The 22,480-nt window shown below is 38.6% G+C and overlaps 2 protein-coding genes across 3 annotated transcripts in view; one reads left to right on the top strand and one right to left on the bottom strand.

Annotated features, from left to right (window-relative positions):
* Nek2 (NIMA related kinase 2) overlaps window positions 1-22,480 on the bottom strand; it is a 712,524-nt gene that overhangs the window by 280,145 nt on the left and 409,899 nt on the right. The gene's annotated exons all lie outside the window — the stretch shown is intronic.
* The window catches only part of Dtl (denticleless E3 ubiquitin protein ligase homolog), a 37,265-nt gene that overhangs the window by 11,852 nt on the left and 2,933 nt on the right, over window positions 1-22,480 (top strand). For both annotated transcript variants that reach the window (XM_052200756.1, XM_052200757.1), the window contains 7 exons: window positions 3,221-3,294; window positions 4,456-4,559; window positions 4,978-5,082; window positions 7,340-7,452; window positions 12,116-12,205; window positions 15,504-15,639; window positions 21,434-22,266. In XM_052200756.1, the coding sequence (XP_052056716.1) occupies window positions 3,221-3,294; window positions 4,456-4,559; window positions 4,978-5,082; window positions 7,340-7,452; window positions 12,116-12,205; window positions 15,504-15,639; window positions 21,434-22,266 (1,455 nt within the window). The remainder of the gene's footprint in view (window positions 1-3,220; window positions 3,295-4,455; window positions 4,560-4,977; window positions 5,083-7,339; window positions 7,453-12,115; window positions 12,206-15,503; window positions 15,640-21,433; window positions 22,267-22,480) is intronic.

Below are 22,480 nucleotides of genomic sequence, written 5' to 3'. Positions count from 1 at the left end.
AACAGGCGGTTGTTGTTGTATTTGCTTGCTTTTGAGATGAGATCTCTATATGCTTAGGCAGGCCTGGAATACATGATCTTTCTACCTAGGCCTACCAAGTGTTAGGACTATAAATGTGAGCTACCATTCATGACATGAGTGGCTCTTAACAGTAAGGAAAATCAAGTCTCTCTTTGAGGAATTTGTTAGGCAAAAAGATGGATGTAACTCTTAATTTCTTTGGTATTAACTGTTTATAATTTACTTAGTACCACTGCAGTGGTTCTCAAACTCCAGTGGATTGTATAGGGAACATGGTAAAGGTTCAGCAATCTGAGCATACATGCATTTGTTGTAAAAGGTGAAAAGGTAGTTTGAAAAAGCATGTTAAAGTCCAAGTGGCAAGCTTTTATGGGAAATGAGTCCCTATCTTCATGCACTATGTTATTTTTTAATGAAAATACATAATATAAAGATGAATGGAGTTTTAGTTATTGTCTTCTAGATGTTTTAGTCAACTTACTGTAAGCATGGTGCTGAAATTTGTACAGTTTTAGTATTACATTTTGGGGGTGCTTGCTAGATCTGATAGATTGTTCTTCTGTATGACTTGTACATTTTTTAGGGAAATGTCAAAGCACTCACAGTCATACAAATGCTTAAGCAAAGACTGTTAAACAGTCCAGCTGCTAGTCCCACATGTATAGACATACACCAAGATCTCAGAGTCATATGGACTTGAGGAAAAGGAACAAGTCACCTTGAGTAATAGAAATACATTCAGAAGATTAAGGGAACTCTGGTGTTTGGGGCACAGTAGTTTGATATAGAATAAACACATGTGCAGCTTTTAAACTGGCAGTTCTCAACCTGTGGGTCCCAACCCCCTTGAGGGTCCCATCAGATATCCTGCATATTAGATAATTATAATTCATAACAGCAAAATTACAGTTATGAAGTAACAATGAAAGCTTTAAGGGTCTCCATGACATGTGAAACTATATTAAAGGGTTTCAACCTTAGCAAGGTTGAGAACCACTGCTTTAAAACAATAAAGAAAAAATAAACTGAGTCATTACTAGCTACTTTAAACAAGCATCTTAACTGCAAAATCTTTTTTCAGTCTTTAAGAATGTGGGTTTACATTCTTAACCAAACAAAAGTGAATAAACTCACACTTGCAAACGTTTTATCTCAACAGTAAAGAATGACTGCTCCCTTTGATCTTGTAGAAAGATGGGAGCCTTCAGAACTAAAAAGTAGGCTTCTACCTAAAATTGTTTAAGCCACACAGCCCAGAACCTGTGATATGGTATGCATGATGCCTTGTTTTAGTCTCCTGGCCTCTTGCTCCCTCTAGAAAGTGTAGATCTGATTTCTTTTGAGGATGGTCAGCAGCTCTAGGGGTGTTCTGTCCCCCTTTGAGTCGCTCAGCTGGTGGTGTTGGGATAGGGGAATTGCTATGCTTGTGGAAAGTGAATAGATGCTTCTTACATCATTGAGGGCAGCATCGGGCGTGTGGGAAGTCAAGTTCAGCTTATAAGACACACACACCCAGGCCATCAGCAGCCTTGCCTTTTTGCAGTATATAGATTAGGCATACCAGCAAATAAGACCGTCCTAGACCCTGACCCTGCTGCAATTTACCACACGTATATCATGTGTGGAATGTTCTGCTGTAGTCATATGTGTAGTAGATTGAAGTTTGAAACATGCCCTTAATATATCATTTTTCTAGAAAAGAAAGTGGCCATTGATCTCATTAATGCAGTTTTCTAATATTCCTGTATGTAAGGTCTGAATAAATATTTAGGAGGAGTTATAAATAAATATTATAACTACTATAATCGAACAGTGGATTCTTTAGTCCATACTCTGTGTGGGGACCACATGACATTAAAATGTCAAATTTTATTGGATTCCAAGAGAACTTGTGAGGGAGTAGCATTTAAGAGACAAAGTTCCCCTGACCAGCGCCTTTTCTGCATGTGTAAGTGAACGTACAGCAGCATTCTCTGGTGAATCAGATGCAGAAGAAATTAATTCCCTATGCTATAGGGAGTTTCTGAGCAGACCTGAACAAGTCATCCTTCAGTGACCAGTTTATTTGTGTGGTGTACGTACATATGTGAAAATCAAAGGACAACTTTTAGAAGTCATTTTTTTCTCCACCATGGTCTCTTGTGATCAACCTCAGGCTGCCAAGCTTGCACAGCAAGTACATTTTTATCTTCTGGACTATCTCACTGCCTAAGTTAATGTTAACATATATAATAGTAATGTTCAGGCTGTTTCCTTAGTAACATGTCTAGAATTACTGGGAAAAGATTAAGGGACCAAACCAACAACATGGCTCAGTGGGTAAAGGAGCTTTCTGTCATTCCTGATGTCCTGAAGTTAATCCCTGGAACCCACACAATGGAAAGAGAGAATTGACTCTGGCAGGTTGTCCTCTGACCTCCACATGTGTGCCCATGTTACACACATAAGTGATATGCATGGAGAGATCAAAGAACAACTTTGGGAACCCAGTACTCTCCTGCAATGTGGATTATGGACATTGAACTCAGTTTTTTAGGCTGATCTCTCTAAATAGCCCAGCTGACCTGGAACTTACTATGTAAACCATGCTGGGCTTGAACTCACAAGAGATCTTCCTTGCCTCTGCCTCCCACCTGCTAAGTTTAAAGGAATGTGCACCACTATGCCCTGCCTTTTTTTTTTTTATAATAAACTTTAAAAAATAACATATTCTTTTCCCCTTTCCCTTTACTTTTGCCTTCTACCCCTCCCTGATCTCTCAAAACCATGGCTTCTCTTTGTTATTATTACATATACACATGCATACATGCCTGAATATATAAATATAACATGTTCTGTTTGTTCAGAATATGTGATTTCAGGACTGATCACATGGTATGGAATAACTGGGCGGGAAGTTTCCTCTCTGGACGAAACTATTTCTGCTCTCAGCATTCCTTTGTTGCTTAAGTTGTTTGTCTATATGTGAGACCCTGTGACATTCCCTCTTCCATGTTAGCACGTCTATTCATGTGTTTCTTTGGGTATTGTTGAGGCAGCCATATTAAGACATCATCAGTGAAGCTTCCTGACATTTTTAAGAGACACAGTCTCACAGCAGCTTGAGAAAAGCTAGTTTTAAGTACCTTGTTAAGTACCTCGGTAAAGCTGTGATGCCCAAAACAGAATTTCCTTCTTTTTGTCTTTCTTATGCTATTAGGATTCCCAGCAGAGTGTCACTGTGGTCCTCTTTCAGGACGAGAATACATTAGTCTCAGCAGGAGCCGTGGATGGGTAAAATACTTTATTTCTTCTGCTTCTTACCCCACTGCCTTTGTGAGCTATGATAGTACCTAGTCTTCGTTGAAGTAATTATTATTTTATTTTAGACACAGTGGGTACTGGAGCTGGGAAGAAGTTTGCAGGTGACATTGAAAAATAAAAATTAAGATAAAATGTTATGCTTGGCACATTGTCTCTAGCACATAGCAGTACCTGCTGCTGCAGGGTGGGTAGCTTGCTTGAGATATAAACAGTAAAGTTAAGGCCTACATACTTCTATGTACATGTTGTCTACGATTAATCTAATAATGATGGCCAAATAAGTCTGCAGTGCTTGTTCATTTGTTCTTTTCTCTACGTACTACAATAGGTTGTTTACATGCAGGGATTCTTTGCCTATTATATTTCCAATTATAAATACAATTCTATATTCAAGTTTTTAACTTAAAAAAATGTCTTACTAAAGGTACTACTATTTTATGATAAATGTATATAGTTCTAGATAACCCACAAAGTAAAAGTAAGGAACAAGACAATTATCCCAATAGGTGAAATGAAAAAGATTTTCCTCTTTCACAGGAAAATGTGTTTAGTTAAGAGTTATGTGTAGGAGTAAAACATGGGGTGTGCACCCTGTGTCCTGGAATATATACAGTCTTAAAGATTAGGAAGTGCTTTTTCTAGAAGAACAATGGAGCAATGACTATCGACATCTGACCTCCATCTTCCTTTTCCCACTGCCCTGGGATAAGTGTCAGTGACTCATCACTGGGTCACAACACATCTGTTTCCGTTTGTACAAACTATGAGCTTGACATTGGAAACAATTTTATGAAATAGTTAAATTGATTTCCAGTGAGGTGTCCTCAGTGTGCCTGACAACATAGATTAAAAGTCATTTCACATTCATATAAGTAACATTGTTAGGATGGGTGTAGACTAGAGTCAAACCACCCTTTCCCAGGGATCATGTAAGACCATCTGCATTTCAGATGTTTACCTTATGATTCATTAACAGTAGCAAGATTACAATTGTGAAGTCGCAATGAAAATAATTCTATGGTTGGGGAGGTGTCACTACAACATTGGGAATTGTATTAAAGGGCCACAGCATTAGGAAGGTTGAACACCACCGGTCTACATGGTTTATGAAGTACTTGTCTTGGTTTTTAGAATAATCAAAGTATGGGATTTACGAAAGAATTACACTGCTTATCGACAAGAACCCATAGCATCCAAGTGTTTCCTGTACCCAGGTACCAGCACTCGAAAACTAGGTAAGCCTTTGTAGAATTTGGGGTGAAATGAATTTTTGTTAGAACTCAAGAAGAATTAAAGTATTAATACCAGACTAATTTCAGCAAAAACTTTATTCGAAACAGGGTTTCTCTATATAGCCCTGGCTGTCCTGGAACTCACTCTGTAGACCAGGCTGGCCTTGAACTCAGAAATCCACCTGCCTCTGCCTCCCAAGGGCTGAGATTAAAGGCGTGCGCCACCACTGCCCAGCTAATTTCAGCAAAAACTTAAAAAACAGTTAACAATATGGATGTAAAGATAAAAAAATTAATTTTGATTTATATATGTATATATATATATTTTTTTTTTTGAAACAGAATTACCTTACGGCATGAACTGTTTTTGGCCTCACATTTTAACCTCACTGACAATCTATTATTTATTAACTTTTTCCAGGATACTCAAGTTTGGTTTTAGACTCTACTGGCTCTACTTTATTTGCTAACTGTACAGATGACAACATCTATATGTTCAATATGACTGGCTCAAAGTCTTCTCCGGGTAAGTTGTTAGTTCTTCAAATTCTCTTATCAGTAAACTAATATTTGCTCTTTTGTTAAAGATATGACTGTTCAAAAGACAAAATCAGCTAGGGAGCTCTTGTACTTTTCTGAACTAGGTTCAATCCCCAATACAACCAAAAGAAAAAGGGAAAAAAAGAAACGAAAGGAAAGAAAAAGAATACTTTATGTCCTAGAAGGTGGCTCAGTTGGTAAAGTGCTTTCCATACAGACATGAGGACCTGAGTTTAGATCACTAGCACCCACATGTACTCTCTGCTGGGGGAGACTCCTGGTCTTATGGCCAGCTAACAAGCTAGTCTTGTGGAATTGGTGAGCTTCAGGTTCAGTGAGATGCTTATCTAAGGTTGGAATGGGAAAGACACCTGGTATCATTGACCTCTTACCTCCATAAGAAGAAATCTAATCCTGATTCATTATCAAGTGTATACTATTTTATATACAATTTCCTATAATGTAGTACCAAAGGGTCTTGCGTTTAGTTTGCCTTTCTGCAATTTTAAAATAGTTCTTGTGGATAGGTTTGTTTTTTAGGATGCTAGCTAGGTGTGTTGGTAGGTAAACAGATATAGGTGGATCCCTGAGTTTGAGGACAACCAGGACTACATGATAAAGAGATCTTGTGCCATGTTAAAAAAAAACAAGGAGAGTTAAATGTATGTATGAACATTGTCAGGTAATTACTTGCCCTCCCAAGACCTTGGAAAGGATAAGAACTTCATGCTTATGATGTTTGTTTGAAATTCATGGTATTTTAATGTACTAATAATTACATTCCATGCTCAGTTTAGCATAGAAAAATTAAATTGAAGCCAGGCTTAATACCATATACTTAAAATCCCAGTGTTTGGGAGACTGAGGCAGGAGGATCAAGGCCATCTTAAGCTACATAATAAGACTGTTTTTGCCTCAGAAGAAGAGCAAATCAAAGTGAGTTAATTATAATAAAAGCTCCCATTATGTTTTAGAGTTTTTGCCATATCTGAAACATTTGCAGTGTGCTTCATACCAGCTTTCCCTACACCAGCAGAGAAAACAGGGTTAGTCTCAGGCCATGGCTATGCACACCTTTAATTTCTGCTCTTGATAGACAGAGGCAAGTAAATCTCTGAATTCAAGGCCAGTCTGGTCTACAGAGTACAGGACAGCAGAGACTACACAAAATTCAGTCTTGAGAAACAAACAAACAAAAAATAGGGTTAGAAGGAAATTCAGTTTATAATTTTCTGTTCATAGTTCAATGCAAAAGATAAATAACTTCAGTTTTAAAGCAGTGCTCAGAATAAAGGAACTTCTCTATTTTGTACATCTTTATCATAGTGAGGGTTTTTTGTTGTTGAGTATGTGAGTGTTGTATCTATGTATACAGTTAAAGGCTATTGATCCATAGTGTAGGTACTGGGAGTTGAACCTGGGGCCTCTGGAAAAACAGTCAGTGCTCTTATCGATGAAAACCAATTTTTTGTGTTTGTTTTTATTTAAAAGGTGTAAATGCAAAGGTTCCCCCCCACACCGTGTGTTTTTTAAATGGTATGGATTTATCTAATAAGAAACCTAACCCTGACAAACCAGTTTACAGATGAACATATATTGTGCCCCTCTAAGTCCATCTATCATTCGTTCAGCCTTTTTAAGAGTTAGATTTAAAGAAATCCAGGTGGATGTCTGAGTTCCGGCACAGCCAAGGCTACACAAAAGCCAAAAAATTTACCTGTCTTAAAAAGCCAAAAAATTAATAATAAAAATAAAATAATAAACTTTGGCATGTCAGCCAGAATGCAAATGATTCTTTTCACTTATTTTTACCTTTTCATGCAACAAATATTTGAGGTTTTATTCTGTTTAAAGTACTACAGCCTCGAAAAAGTGAGACGTATCCTCAAGAAGCTCACAGTCAGTGGTAAGATGAGTGTGTTATCAATGGAGAAAATCCTATAGGATAATAAGATATTCGCAGTCTGTATTTATTATAGGATTAGGCATCCTGCATTCTTTTTCATAAGATTTTCATATGACGTTTGTCAGTTCCATAGCAAGTTTATGTTGAATTAAGTAGATTGGATCTAATTTTAATTTGTGTTTTATTTTATTCTGTCTTGGTGCTTGGTTCCCTATTATTTGCTACCATAAGCTGAGACAGGGATAACAACACTTTTATGTCTTATGTGTGTCATCTGCATTCATTGGAATACTAGAAATGATCATAACCAAGTGATCCGGTTTTTCTGCCCTGGTAGTGGCTGTCTTCAATGGACACCAGAACTCTACCTTTTATGTGAAATCAAGTCTTAGTCCAGATGACCAGTTTTTAATCAGTGGTTCAAGTGATGAGGCTGCCTACATTTGGAAGGTGAGTTGTTGAATCCACACACAAACAGAAGGCTGTGGTCCAGGGTCAGGTTCACGTAGTACAAGCATACACTCCTGACTTTTTCCATCAGATGTTTGCAAGGTCATTTGCTGTGCATTTCCTTTTATGAATGATACCATGTACCAAAAAAAGTTGCGGGGCATGGGACATTCTGTGTCCTGCTGGACAAGTTGTCAGGAGATGGAGAATTCTGAAAAGTGGTCAGAACCTTCAATGCTGTTTCTTCTTGGAAATTATGTACACTGCCCCTTCTGTCTATATTGTCAGACTCTTCCTTAGGTATCCATTATAGTCTCATGTAAACAGTTGCTCACAACTGTTGGTATAATAACTCTTCCTTATTCTTTTTTCTTACAGCAATATCTAGCCTTTAGGCTATTAACAGGTATTTTAATACAACTAATAGTATTGTTTAATATTTTCTTATTTTATAGATTCTCCATTACTGTTTATTAAGTGAATCCATATTTTATATGCCCATAATCTAAAGCAACTCCCATGAAACGTAAATGATGTTAATGGAAAGATATTTTTAAAAAAAAGCACCAGCCCATGCTCCCGCCAGCTATACTCTGGCCCTGGCAGTCTCATCACCTCCATGGCTAGCCCATGTCATGGTTCTGAGTTCCAAACTCTCCATCCAGCTTGCTAAGTTCCCAATGGCAGGCTGCTACCACACCAACCCCACACTTCCAAATTCTCACAGCCTTTTGGGATGTACTTTTTGCAAACCCCTCTTTCCCGCTGTACCTTTCTCTCTGGAACACAGCTGAGTCGGTGCATAAAGGAAAACACCATACAAACTTAGTTCAGAATCAACAGGTAACTCAATAGCTATAGCATCCTAATTTGTAAGCCATTCTAAGTTAAATCCTCTGGTATCTAATCCTAACAGATAAAGGCTAGCTACATTTTGTCCTCATCGTTTCCCATCCGCCCGCCAACTCTCTCCTACTCCCCCTCTTCCATTCTCTGACCTGGAAGTCCTGTCTACTCCTCGCCCAGTGATTGGTCCCCTGAAATCTTTATTCATTAGGAAGGTTCTGCCACACAAAGAAGTCCTGGGGGCAGTGCAGGAGTTGAAAGAATTACATGGTCCTCACTGATAGAGATGCCACTCTGCCCAAGGCAGTTGTGTTAGGCCTGTCTCTAGTGTGAATCTTTGTTATTGGAGTTTTGATGAAGTTTTTCTTATGAGTGTGTATTTGAGACTCCCATCTTACAAAAATGACTTTTACCTGCTTTCTTTACTCTTCCTGAAGTTTTAAACTGTCTCTACATATATTACCGGTACAAATGCTTCTCTTATATTTAAAGTTTTGAGTTTCAAACGTTTTGCTCTTTGTATTTTGTTTCTTCTTCCCTCGCTATCCTATTGCATTTATTTCTCTACTTTAACTCCCAACTTATAGAATTTCATTCATTCTACAAGTCTGTGTCATTTGAGGTTTCTTTCTGGAAAGAAAAACGTGAACCAAAAATTAGATGTATCAAATAACATAATAGAATGGCCAATTCCATAAATACTAGATTAAAATATTCAAGCAAAAATACATATATACCAACCATTGTTTTAAGCCATTTAGATAAGTTATTTAATTATACATAATTGTATATGTAACTAAACATATACCTATAAATTTTTTTGCCAATTCTTTAAATTTCTCTAGCACAGGATCCTTTTTAAATGTTGTATTTGGTTATTGAGAATTGAGGTGTGATACACACTAAGTATTTTATTTGTTGGGGTTTCTAGCCCATTAGAAATCTTGTGACCACCACATATATAGATGACCCAGGTTTGGTTCCACATCACCGATGAATGACGTGGTTCAGACAGGATGTTCTGGCTGTCTTCACGTAGCTCAGTGTGCTGACCCTGATATTTGAGATCTTGGCAAGCTTGTTGCTCCCAAACTTGAATTTGCCCAGTGAGATGGCTCAGTTTCTCTTTTCCATGTATGCTGAGTATCCCCACCACTGGGGTGTGTTAACTCTGTTACTACTTCTCTAATGGGTTAGATTAAGCTCTCACATTGAATCTGATCTGTGCTAAAGCCCTTTAATGAGAAAAAAGTTTTGTCTCTTCAGGCAAAAGAGAATGGCCTAAATGGAAATGGACTAAATCTGTAGAGTCTGATAATAAGACCCAACATTCTAAAAAGACAAACATTTAACGTTCTACTTTTTAATTTCCTACCCCTTGCTCGACTCTCGTCCCTGTCTGTTTCTGATACAGACACTGAATAGTATTGAAGTGGATATAAATAAACTCATTTGGCCTGGCCATTCTACCACTGACTGGCGGAACACTGAGCCTGACACTTTAGGAAGTGTAAATGATCTCATGGCAAAAATAAAGATTAGATTTGGTTTCAAATTGGGCGAAGTAAGGAGGGGGGTTTTTTGTTTTTTTTTTTTTTTTTTTTTTTTTTTTTTTTTTGAAGAAAAGTGCTGATGGATTTTTTTTCCCTGTATGCTTAAATTCTCGAAGTGCTTTCTGAGGTCTAAAGGTAAGAGCCATACTTCAAGAGGTCCCTCCAAGTTTTAGCTCTGTGATTCCTTGTGTCTTTAACAAGTCTATAGAAAGTAGAGTGTGTATAAGAAGACCATTTCTGTATTGACTACCCCCATGGTTTTAGGTCAGTTTTTTTTTTTTTTTTTTTGTTGTTGTTGTTGTTGTTTTAACTTAAAATAGTTTCCTTCCCCTTTTTACTAAAACAGAACTTAGGAGTCAGGTAAAAAAAAAATGTACATAAGAGTTCAGAGTACTTGCCTCACATGCAAGACCCTGCATTTGATTCTCCAGCATCACTAATAATCCTTCTGTGTTACTGTATACAATTCAGTTTATCACTATTGTTTCTCTCCACAGATGTTTGCCCATTTGAGATATCTCATATACATAGATCACATTATATGTGGCATTCTGTGTCTGACTTTCATTTACTATATTCTTCAGGTTTGGGCAAGTTGCACATTACTTCAGTACTTCTAAGGCTGAAGAATGTTCTGTTTTATAGGCAAAACATATTTTTTATCTGCTTATCAGTTTATGGTCATTTTAAATGTTCAGAATTATTTTACTCTATTATTAAAATTCTGCTGTTGCTGTCTGTATGTTTTTGCTGGAGCATATTTTCATTACTCACAGTACATATAAGAATATATATCAAAGTACAGGTACTGTGATACTTAATTACACGTGGGTTTTTTAGGTACCTTCTACTTATTTTTTGATCCTATATAAAGTACCTAGTTTATGAATTCAGTGAATAAATGCTGACTTTATTGCTATTAATACCGGTTCTTTGCTTAATGAATTTTTAGTCTTTTTTTCTTTAAGCCTGTAGAAAAATTCAGAACTGCGTACTTTTTGTTGGCAGACACTTGGTTTTTCTTAAAACTTTAATGTTTTATTAATTCAGTTACCTTTTCCTAGATAGACCCTAACTTAGAAACTAAGGACTGAGCAGGGTCATAGAATGACATGAAATGTTTTACCAGAGATGTTTACATAGGTGTGAGGATTTCTTGTGCTTTCTTTGAGTCTTGAGTAAAGAGAAACCTAATGGAGTAGGGTCATTACAAATAGAAAGGAAGACTTCCTGGCTGATGGGTTAGTAAGAAACCATCTATTAATAACATCCTTTATAAAGTGTATTTTTCTGTGAAAGAAGCACTTACAGTTGTAGAAATGATCTATGTATCTGTCAATACATTTAATTTAACAAGGCAAATTAGAGTAGATTTTTTTGTTTTTGTGGTTTCAATTATTGTGCATTTGCTTCATAGCAGAGACAAGAGTGGTGATGATTGAGTTAGATAACCAATTAATTATCTTAGCTATAATCTGAAGAATCTGTTAATCTGACTTAGTCATTGTCACAAGTATTCTTTCTAAAGTTGCTTCCTTCATTTATGCAAATGTTCCATGATTCAGAGCCTCAGGGAAAATAGAGATGCGATTATCATGCACCTTGCTTTTCAAATACATGTACTAATAATAGCAGAGTGAGCTTGTACTCTTTATTGTTCTGGGGTTCCTGTGTGCTTTAAAAGATATCGATAGCTTTGGAAAGAATTGACTGTACAATGCTATCAAGTACCTATCACTGAAAGTATCCAATGATAAGAAAAAGTTTTAATGAAAAAGTATAAATTGTAGCTTATGTCCCTTCCTTCAAATTGAAGGTTATCCAGTTCAAAATGAAAGGAAGATACCTTTGATTTTGGTCATAGTGAAGTTATCTTGCTTTAAGCAGAAAAATTAAACCTATCTTATCCTAAAAGAGCTAGTTGCCCATTACTATATTCTTCAGGTTTGGGCAAGTTGCACATTACTTCAGTACTTCTAAGGCTAAAGAAAGAAGTGGCTGACTGTAGAAGATTTGGATGCGACTATATTGTGGAAAAGCAAGACTGGGTTGAAGTACCTGGAACTGAACTTCAGCACTCTGACTAAGGGACGGTGCCAAAATTACGCTTTAATTAAGAGCCAGCTGCTGTTTGAACTCAAAGTCTGCCTTTAACTGTTGAACTTCGATAACTTTAACAACTCTAAAGCCTAAGTCAAGGAGGCTCTGGCCTCTATGGGGGAGTGAACACTGTTCTTATGACTTGCTCTCTTTGGTTTGGCTAGGTTTCCATGCCCTGGCATCCTCCTACTGTGCTCCTGGGTCATTCTCAAGAGGTCACGTCTGTGTGCTGGTGTCCATCAGACTTCACCAAGGTTTGTGAATGAGTCTTCATAACTGATTTTAAAAGGTGGATCCTAGATTTGCACGTTTTCCCATAGTTTATTTAAAATGATACAGACTTATGTATAGACATTTAAAAGAATCCAGAATGTAAATCACCATAACACACATACTTTTTCTCCTTGCTTTTTCTCACCAATATGAAAAAAAAAGTCATTATGTACTGGATTTCTAATTCACTAAGTCATTCCTTTTCTTAAATATGGAATGAAATTTGAACTGAAGATAAATCTTAAAATCTGAAGTGAAGGTCTAGAGAAGTGGCTTGATGGTGTTCTTTAAAAAACGTTGGCCTGAGTTTGGTTCCTAGCATTGACATCAACATCAGGAGCTCAGAGCCAGATGTCCATAACTCCAGCTCCAGGGGGTTCCAGTGCATCTGGCCTCCATGTTGTGTACCTGCTGTCACAAGCTTAGAGACACACATACTAATAAATTGCAAATAAATAGATTAAAAATATTTTAAAACCAAATAAGTGTCTGTAGGATGGCTCCCTGGGTAAAAGCACTTGCTATGCAATCATAGGGGCCTGACTTCAACTCTCCAGCATCAATTTTAAAAGCTCAGGTAGTAGTTGTACATGCCTATAATCTTGTCATTGGGAATTAGAGAGAGAACATTCCAGGAGCTTGATGACCAGCTAGCCAGCCTAGCTGGAATGGTCATGAACTCCTGATTCAGTGGGAGGCCCTGTCTCAGAGGAGCTATAGTGGGGAGCATAGCCAACCTTCCTCTGGCTTCAGTGTGCCCATGCATACAATACTCACATAGATAAAATCCTTTAAAGCACTGAGCAGCAAATGAAGATGTAAAGAGAGTCAAGAAAATAACAACAATATGGAAATTTGGTAAAGAGAAAAATTAAAAATAAGTGGAAAGTTAGTTTTTGCCCTTTTTGCATATTACTAGGGTACAGTAAGGTTAACAGCTGACTATTTGCTACAAAGTGATGTGAATTTGCATATATAACTGACAAGGTGGTTACTGTCAAGTCTTAACAGGGCAAGTTACCTGTGGCTAAACTAAAAAAGCAGAGCAGAAAGCTAGTAGCCACACAGCTTAAAATGTAAAAAGGCCAGAAGTAAAAGCTGTGATTATATATATATATATATAAAGCTTTATTGCTTGTCTTGGTTTTGACGTTAGTTTTCTAATCTTGCAGACCCATGGCACTAGCAGCCCATTAGCAGTTTCAGAACTGCTGCAGATTTTTCCTAGGGTTGCTTTATTTGTCTTGTTGTTCCACTGCTTTGGTGTTATGGAGTATGCACAAGGACGGGCTTCATTAGGACACTTCCCTGTACTTACAGCAGTTCCTAGTTCAGACAATCCTTTCTTAAAACTCATTACTGTAGTGGCCATCCTCGTGACGTTTCCTCTCTAAGACTGTAAAATCTAAGACAGTGCTTTGCTTTTGGGTTGCCAGACCATCGTGAACTTACTAAGATAAACTACTTTTAATTATTTAATTATGCCAACTTTTTCCAACTATTATATTTCCTATGAGGAAAAAAAACTCAAATGGCAAGCAAGAAAGACTAACTACACTCATCTAGTGACCACTCCTTTTAAAACTTCTTTAAAGCCTTAAAACTTCTTTAAAGCAGGCAGTGGTGGCGCACACCTTTAATCCCAGCACTTGGGAGGCAGAGGCAGGTGGATTTCTGAGTTGGAAGACAGCCTGGTCTGCAGAGTGAGAACCAGGGCTGCACGGAGAAACCCTGTCTCAAAAAAAAAAAAAAGAAGAAGAAGAAGAAGAAAGATCTTTAAAATAATTTTTCAAAAGCTTAGTTGGAATTGGAGAGGTTGAGTTTGTCTTTTTAAGCCTTAAGTTCTAGAATAGACGTCTTAGTTTGAATTCGAGCTTTTCCATTTCATCATGATACTTTAGAGGAAAAAACACGTAGAGTTTTGGTTTTGAGAGAGAATATTTTGCTGCTGTCCAGCTCAAACTCACTGTCTTCCTGCCCTAGCCTCCCAAGAGCTTGGCTTACAGGTATACGCCACTGTGCCAGCTTAAAAATAAAGAATGTGAAGAAGCAGGTGTATAATAGGTGTCTATAAATATAATTATTGTCACTATAGAGCAGTTGTGGAGTTCCAAACATTTTTCGTTGAGTAAAATGTGTCTTTTGGCCTCCCAGTAAGGGAAGGAAAATGTTGCCAGTCTCTTGGGGGCCACAAGTTAAAAGAACGTGTGTTCTTTTTTTCCTTTCTGTTTAGTGACTGAAATAGAGAAATTGTATAAACAAATGCTGGGGAACAGCTCTGGCATTAGTGGCCATTTGCCTCTAGCTCTTAAAGCTGGGCTTTCTCTCCATAAAAGGCTTGGGACCAAGATCAGGAATGGTCAGATATTTTTAAAGGGGCAAAGGTTATTTTTAACTTCTTTCAGACTAGTGAACTTTTGTTTCTCCAGATTGCTCCTTTACCTATCTGAAAGAGCATCTCTGAGGAAGAGCAGCTCTCTTGCACTTGTCGTGGACTGCTGGAGGCACAGGCTATGTTTCATCTGGGCAATGTTCTCATTGCCTTAGCAATAAGATTAAGCATGCAGAATTTAGAAGAATCTTAGAGAATTGATAAGTATTGATTGATCATTTCATAAAAGGAAACCATAATTACATAATGTTACGAAAAAAGTTAGAGTTGTGAGTTATCCATCTTCTTTAGAGACCAAAAGGAAATGAGCCTGTAACTAAAGCTGTAGAGGAAGAAAGAACGGTGTTCTGGAGAGAGCCCTCTGCTGTTCTTGTAAAGGACCCAGACTCAGTTCCTATCACACATGACGACTCACGGCCATCTATAACTTCATTCCCATAGAACCTGATGCACTTTTCTTGGATTTGGTTTTTTTTTTTTTTTTTTGAGACAGGGTTTCTCAGTGTAGCCCTGGCTGTTCTGGAACTCACTCTCTAGACCAGGCTGGCCTCGAACCCAGAGATCTGCCTGCCTCTGCCTACCAGAGTGCTGGGATTACAGGCGTGCGCCACCACCGCCCAGCCTGATGCACTTTTCTATGGTACACGTGTGTTCTCTGTTGGTACATGTGTGCATGCAGGAAACTAATGTTTGTGTCATTGGAAATCTAGAATGATTCTGTAACACAAGGGATGAAAAGTAGATGATCTTTCAATGTCATCTGTTGTGTTATATTACAGCAAAGACAATTAGTTACCACTCATGAGCCCTCAGCCAACATCTTTTTTTTTTTTTAATTTTGTTGTGAAGCTTTGTTTGAAACTTCACATTTTCTTCCTGGTTCTTAGATTGCAACCTGCTCTGATGATAATACACTAAAAATCTGGCGCTTGAATAGAGGCCTAGAGGAGAAACCAGGAGGTGATAAACATTCCATAGTGGGTTGGACCTCTCAGAAGAAAAAAGAAGTGAAAGCCTGCCCAGGTAAGTATATTATGCATTCTCCAAGGTTATTTTTGTTGTTGGTTGGGTTGGTGGGTTGGTTTTTGTTGTTGGTTTGTTTCTTTAGTTGAGTCCTGTGTACTATGTGAGGCTAGGTTTGCTCTTGTTTTATAATATTTTTTTTTAAAGAAAAGTACCATCTTGGCTTTTTTTTTTCCCCCAAGATTTTCTATTTTATGTATGTGAGTACACTGTTGCTGTCTTCAGACACCAGATCCCCATTACAGATGATTTCTCTGGGATTTGAACTCAGGACCTCTGGGAAAGCAGTGTTCTTAACCACTGAGCCATCTCTCTAGCCCTTGGCATTTCTGAAAAGAGAAATATCTAGATCACAACTCTGTTTATCTATGAAAAGCACAGTAATGGATTTAGCCAACAAATATTTGTGGACTATCAGGTACTACGTACTCTTAGTTTTGTTTAGTAATGACCAGAAGACTCAAAACTAACCTTTTCTTAATAACACTATACCTTTTAAATCATAACCAATTAATTTATAACTCTGTAGTCAAGATATGTAAAACCTTATACCATTAAGACCAATTAAAAACAAGAATAAAGCAATTACACGAATTTCATAAGTTAATCCAAAGTTTTCCCAAACTAGAGGGTATTGGCCCTTTAAGAGAAAAAAGTTGAGCACGCTGCCACTACCAGGGCTACCAGCTGGTTCCGGGCTCTCTCTGGCTTCGGGCTTTCTCTGGCGGCTGCCGTTATTGGCCTGTGCCCCACGCTGTGCCCTGCGCTCTGCCTCCTTCTGCAAATCCTACTGGCGTGCGCCACCACAACCAGCTGCTGCGCGCGCCTTTTTTTTTTTTTTCAGCAGTGTTTGACTTCTACTTAAGAATGTGAAGCACCTTAAATTAACCTCCTCTGTGTAAACTAGGACTGACAGCAAATAACACTTTTTTTTCTTTTTAACATAAAACATAAAAATAACCAATCATTCTGCCAAACAAAACAATGGACAACACAAATTGACACACACATGAACAAGTTTTGGTGCACCAAAGACAAACAACAGGCAGCGAGGGAACTTGATGTCCCAAAGAGATCCAAATATCTAAACCTGAACTAAGGAGATCTCCAGTAGGTTTCAGAAAGAAAACAGGACCATCTCTTTTCATATCCTCACCAGGAGAGTTTTGAAATAGCTTCCAACCATTTTTTTTTTTTTTTGATACAGTGTCCTACACATGGAAAAACTGCTTTTCTGAAACCTGCTTTTTCTCTTGTTTAAGATTTAACAAGGGGGAAGAGGGATTTCTAGGTGAACACACACACCTGTGGAGAGAGGTGGGAGGGGAGGAGAGTCCAGGAATTTCTCTGCAGTCCAGGTCTTACATGCTGCCCATGAGCAGTTTTTCTCTGGCCACCTGAGCAGCAGTCTCTGACTTCCAAAGAAAATTTTCTCCCTCAGAGCTGGATAAATTCCTCAGGTGTCAGCTAGCCCTCAGAGGAAGATTCTAAGTGCCAAAGTGAAGGGAGCAGTCCGCCCATAGGCTGTGACTGCGGACTTTAATTCTTCTAAAATTTTAAAGGCAAGGGGCTTGTTTTGGCTCTGGCTTTTTCTAGGCATTTGTCTTTGAAATAAATCTTGAAGTTAGAGTGACCATTTGTCCCTCGTAGCTCTTTTAAGAGGGCTACTTGCTCTCTGCAGCTTTTCTCCTCCAAGTTGGCTTTTTCCCCTGGGGGGGGTGGGATCTCTTAATGGCATATCAACAGGAGATGGTCCCTTCAGGAGAGGAGAATAAAGAGAAGCCAAGGGAGCGGCTGAGGAAGGTTTTGGAGAATTCTTTTTAGGGGAAAGCGAGGTCACCGAGACAAAGGGCAGAGGCAGTAATCAAGACCGACAAAAGCTGTTGTCTGTTAGGGTCCTCGTTTGCACTCTATTATATCACAAATGAACACCACCCCCCCCCCCCCCCAACTAAAGAATGTATCAGACACTGGTTTATCGGTTTTCAGAATCTTATTAATTTCCTTACCAACCTTATCTCAAGTTAGCGGATGAATATCAGGTCCACTTAAAATTAACCAAGGACATTTATCATCAACAAAACAAAAGAACTTAATTAAATCTTTTTCTCTTAACTCTTATTCCTCTCTCCCTGAATTAATGCTTGATTCCTCCTATGAAACAAGCCTCTTTAGCCTCGTTTGATAATTGTTTTCCCAATGACAATCAGACGACAATGTTTGGCCACTTACCTGCCCCTCCAGCGACACACGAGTGATTTGGTCTGTGAGGTCCTCCTTTTCCCAGGGTTTCTCCATCGTCCGGTAGTTGACCATACTTCGGGTCCCTGTTCGGGCGCCACTATGACCCGTCCAGCAGGGCCAGTTATTCAGGGTTCCGAAGGGGTGCTACCTGAGGGTCAAAGGGGGGAGAGAGAAAGGAGACCAGGCAAGGCGGGTTCAATTGTCGAGGTCTCATTTAATTTTCCGGGGTTCACGGGTTTTAAGCTTTCAGAGGAAGAGCTCGCCTCGAGGCAAGAACAAAGGAGGGAGGGTCATTAGGTGAATGGGCAATGTCATGTGTGACTACTGTTAGACGGCAGAGCAGCTGAGTCCTAAAAAAACAGAGAAAAGGAGGAACAAAGACATAACATGTATGTCTAGACAGCATGGTCCTTAGTGCTTAGTTGGTTTTTTAAACTATTTGCATATGTATTTGCATGTGCTAATAAACACATGCTAAATTATGGCATGCAATCACATGAAATGAGGGTGTTAATTGAAGAAGGCTCTTTACTTTTTCCTTTATACTGCTGGGATTCTATGCTGTTGGATTTCATAGTTATAATTAGGTAGTACTTTTTAAAAAAAAAAAATTAAAATTTTAATTTGCCCAAAGTTTTTTTCTTTTTTTTTTTTTTGTTGTTGTTGTTGTTTTTGGTTTTTCAAGACAGGGTTTCTCTGTGTAGTTCTGGCTGTCCTGGAACTCACTCTGTAGACCAGGCTGGCCTCGAACTCAGAAATCCTCCTGCCTCTGCTTCCCAAGTGCTGGGATTAAAGGCATGCGCCACCACTGCCCGGCACAAAGTTTTGCTAACCCTTAGTGTTCACAAACTCTTTTCTTTGACCCCAGTATCATGACATCCTAAAGAAGAAATTACCCAATTTCTTGACCATCTTTCAGTCCCTCCTCTGCTCTCCAGTATAACATTTCTGTTAACCTTTAGTAGCACATGACTTTTGAGTATCAAAAACTTGGATAACTATTATTTACCCCATTTATTCTTTATCCAAAAGCCTCATTGGAATTTGGTATGTTGCTAGACCTGTAGTGTTTTAGGACTTCTATGCAAATACGAATATGGGCTATCTAAATGGAGAATATAATTATGGCCCTTTTCCTGCCAAAGCCCAGAGCAGATGTGTGATGCCCATGGCTAATGTTCTTTTCATAGCAGCTTAGGACAGTGTTGTTGCCAGCTGTGACTTAACTGGAAGAGTAAATTGAAAGTATTTATCAAATTCTTGTCTTGAGCTGTCAATATGCCTTAATGGCACCAATCAAGCCCAACAACCTGAGTTTATGCACATGGTAAAGAAGAAACCAGTTCCCACATGATACCCTCTGCAGAGTCTAAAACTTTGATTCCAGAGAAGACTGATAAAATAATATACTAACATTGGAATATGTAAAACTTTTTTGCTGAGAGAGGTCTATTACATTTTTTTTTAAAAAAGCTGTTTTATGGGTTTTTGGTTTTGTTTTAGTTTGTTTGGGTTTTTTTTTTCTTTGTTTCTTCTTGGTCTTTTTGTTTGTTTGTTTGTTTGTTTTGGGTTTTTGTTTGTTTTTGTTTTGTTTTTTGCCTGCATGTATACATGAAGAGTCTGGAAGAGAGGAATTGGACCCTCTGGAACTGGAGCTAACAAATATGGATACTTGGAACTGAACCTAGCCCAGATTACATTTTCTATCAATCTATTTTTACTTTTCATGTAAATGAAATTTAGTAATTATCAAATAGATTGTTACTAAGAATGTATCAGTGATTTTTTTTCTAGTTATTTAATTTGGAAAGCTCAAAAAATAAGTGGAAAAAATAAGGTATTGGTTGTTAGAGTTTATGAGGGCAGAAGCATAAACTTTTAAGAATTCTCAGGAAATACTTGGCTGTGTGTAGAATAAGGACGCAGACCTATCCACAAGCTTGATTTGCTTTCCAAAGACCAGGTACTGAATTCTGAATATTCTTTGACATTCTTCCACTTGTGAAAATTAGTCATTTGTAAATTAAGTGGGAAAACTGATAACCTCAGTGGGATCACTTCTTGTGAGGATAAGATGTTTCACTTCAGCTGGGCAGTGGTGGCACACGCCTGTAATTTTCTGAGTTCAAGGCCAGCCTGGTCTACTGAGTGAGTTCCAGGACAGCCAGGACTATACAGAGAAACCCTGTCTTGAAAAAAACCAAATCCAAAAAGAAAAAAGAGCCAAGCACAAAAAGGAAATAATACTGCTGATATTTCTTCAGTGTAGAACCCAACCACTAAATTTAAAGACTAGAGTTAGGAAGAAGCCACCGTTGTCATCTCCTCTTCCTCTTTTTTCTCTTCCTCCATACTTCTGTCATAAAGATATGAGAAACTTGTTTTGTTTTTAAGATTTTTTTTTTCTATTTATGTGAGTATATGTCACCTGTGTGGAGTTTCCTGTACAAACCAGAAGTGTCAGATCCCCTAATGTAGGAGTTATAAGCTGCCAGATATGGGTCCAGCATAGGCACTGGGGGAAAACTTAGGTCCTCTAAGAAAAGCAATAAGCACTCTGAACCACTGAACCAATTGTCCAACCAGAGACCCTGTCTTAAAAAAAAAATAACAGGGCTGGAAAGATTACCCAGTGGTTAAGAGCACTGGCTGCTATACCAAAGGACCTGGTTCAAATTCCAGCACCCACTTGGTGGGTAGCAACTCTGATTCCAGGGTATCTGACAGGCATGCATAGGGTTGATAAACATACTTGCAAGCAAATGACCCATAAACCATTTTTTTTAAGGAGAGCTGAGTGTGTGGTGGTGCACACCTTTAATTCCAGCACTTGGGAGGCAGAGGGAGGTGGACAATTTGACTTTGAACAGGACAGCCAGAGCTACATGTAAAACCCTGTCTTTAAATTAAAAATCCAGAATAGAATGGTGATTACCAGGTGCTGATAAGAAGAGCAGATGAACAAATGGGAGATACTATTTGAAGGTTATAAAATTTTTTGTGCATACAAGCAGGAGCATGGAAAAGATGGTACAGCATGGTCACTACGATTAGCAATAATGATGTCCTTGAAACCTGCTGGGAATGCATTTTTAAATGTTCATCATATTATGAGGTGATATGTTATATACATCTATTTAATCATTCTTCAATATATGCATATGTCAGAATATCACCTTTATCCCCAAATTCACAGGATAAAAACTACAACTCTAAAGTATAGTGAAACACCATGGGCCTTTTGATCTCGTTCTTTATAGCAAGTTTGTAGTGTATTGTGTGTCATTTGTGGGTGGAGGCTGTTGGGAGTGGTTTGCTGGTGCTTTAAGAGTTTTATCTTTCCTAGGCTTTGCAAGTATATGTTTTACATCAGGGACTTAGGAAGCTAGCAGACAGAGGAGAGGACAAGTGCTGGAGTAGTCATGGAATGATTTTAGCTATTTACTGGCAAACCAACCCTTAGATGATGATGGTAGATATGCCCCTTGATGAAAAATCAAGGACTTTACACCATTGTCATTCTCATTTTCATGCTCTTCTTCATTTTCAGTAATGGTACCAAATAGCCAGAGTACTCCTGCCAAAGCTCCCAGAGCCAAGAGCAGTCCATCCATTTCCTCTCCTTCATCAGCAGCTTGTACTCCAGGCTGTGCAGGAGACCTCCCCCTTCCTTCAAATACCCCCACGTTCTCAGTCAAAACCACTCCTGCCAAGACCCGGTCTCCAGCTAGCAGAAGAGGCTCCATTTCTTCTGTGTCTCCCAAGCCACTCTCATCTTTCAAGATGTCGCTTAGAAACTGGGTGACCCGAACACCTTCTTCATCACCACCTGTCACTCCACCTGCTTCTGAAACAAAGATCTTATCTCCAAGAAAAGCTCTTATTCCTGTGAGCCAGAAGTCATCACAAGCAGATGCTTGCTCTGAATCTAGAAATAGAGTGAAGAGGCGTCTCGACTCAAGCTGTCTGGAAAGTGTGAAACAAAAGTGTGTGAAGAGTTGCAACTGTGTCACTGAGCTTGATGGCCAAGTGGAGAGCCTTCATTTAGATCTGTGCTGCCTCTCAGGCACTCAGGAAGTCCTTAGCCAAGACTCTGCTGGTCCTACCAAAGCAAGCAAGATTGAAGATGCTGGCACAAGCATCTCAGAGCCTCCTTCTCCTGTCAGTCCTTATGCTTCTGACGACTGTGGACCACTGCCTCTTCCTTTGAGACCTTGTGGAGAAGGATCTGAAACGGTGGGCAAAGAGAATAGCTCCCCAGAGAATAAGAACTGGTTATTGGCTATGGCAGCCAAGCGAAAGGCAGAAAATTCATCCCCAAGAAGTCCATCATCCCAGACACCCAGTTCCAGGAGACAAAGTGGAAAAACATCACCAGGCCCGGTAAGCCACAATGGGGGAGGATACAAGTCCTATTTGAAGGGGACTAAATTCAGTTGTGCCCTGTTACTCCATTAATCATTTTACCTGCTCATATTGTTCAGTCTTACTGCTTGACTCAGTAAAGCCTTCCTCTCACCATCCAGAGTGCTGATTCAAAAATATATCTCCTGGTAGACAATATGATGGCTTTTTTTTTTTTTTAACTAAACTTTAT

Source organism: Apodemus sylvaticus, chromosome 12 (genome assembly GCF_947179515.1).
Source record: "Apodemus sylvaticus chromosome 12, mApoSyl1.1, whole genome shotgun sequence".
NCBI lineage: Eukaryota > Metazoa > Chordata > Mammalia > Rodentia > Muridae > Apodemus > Apodemus sylvaticus.
Note: the sequence above shows the minus strand (reverse complement) of the source record. Positions and strands in the feature narration are given on the sequence as shown.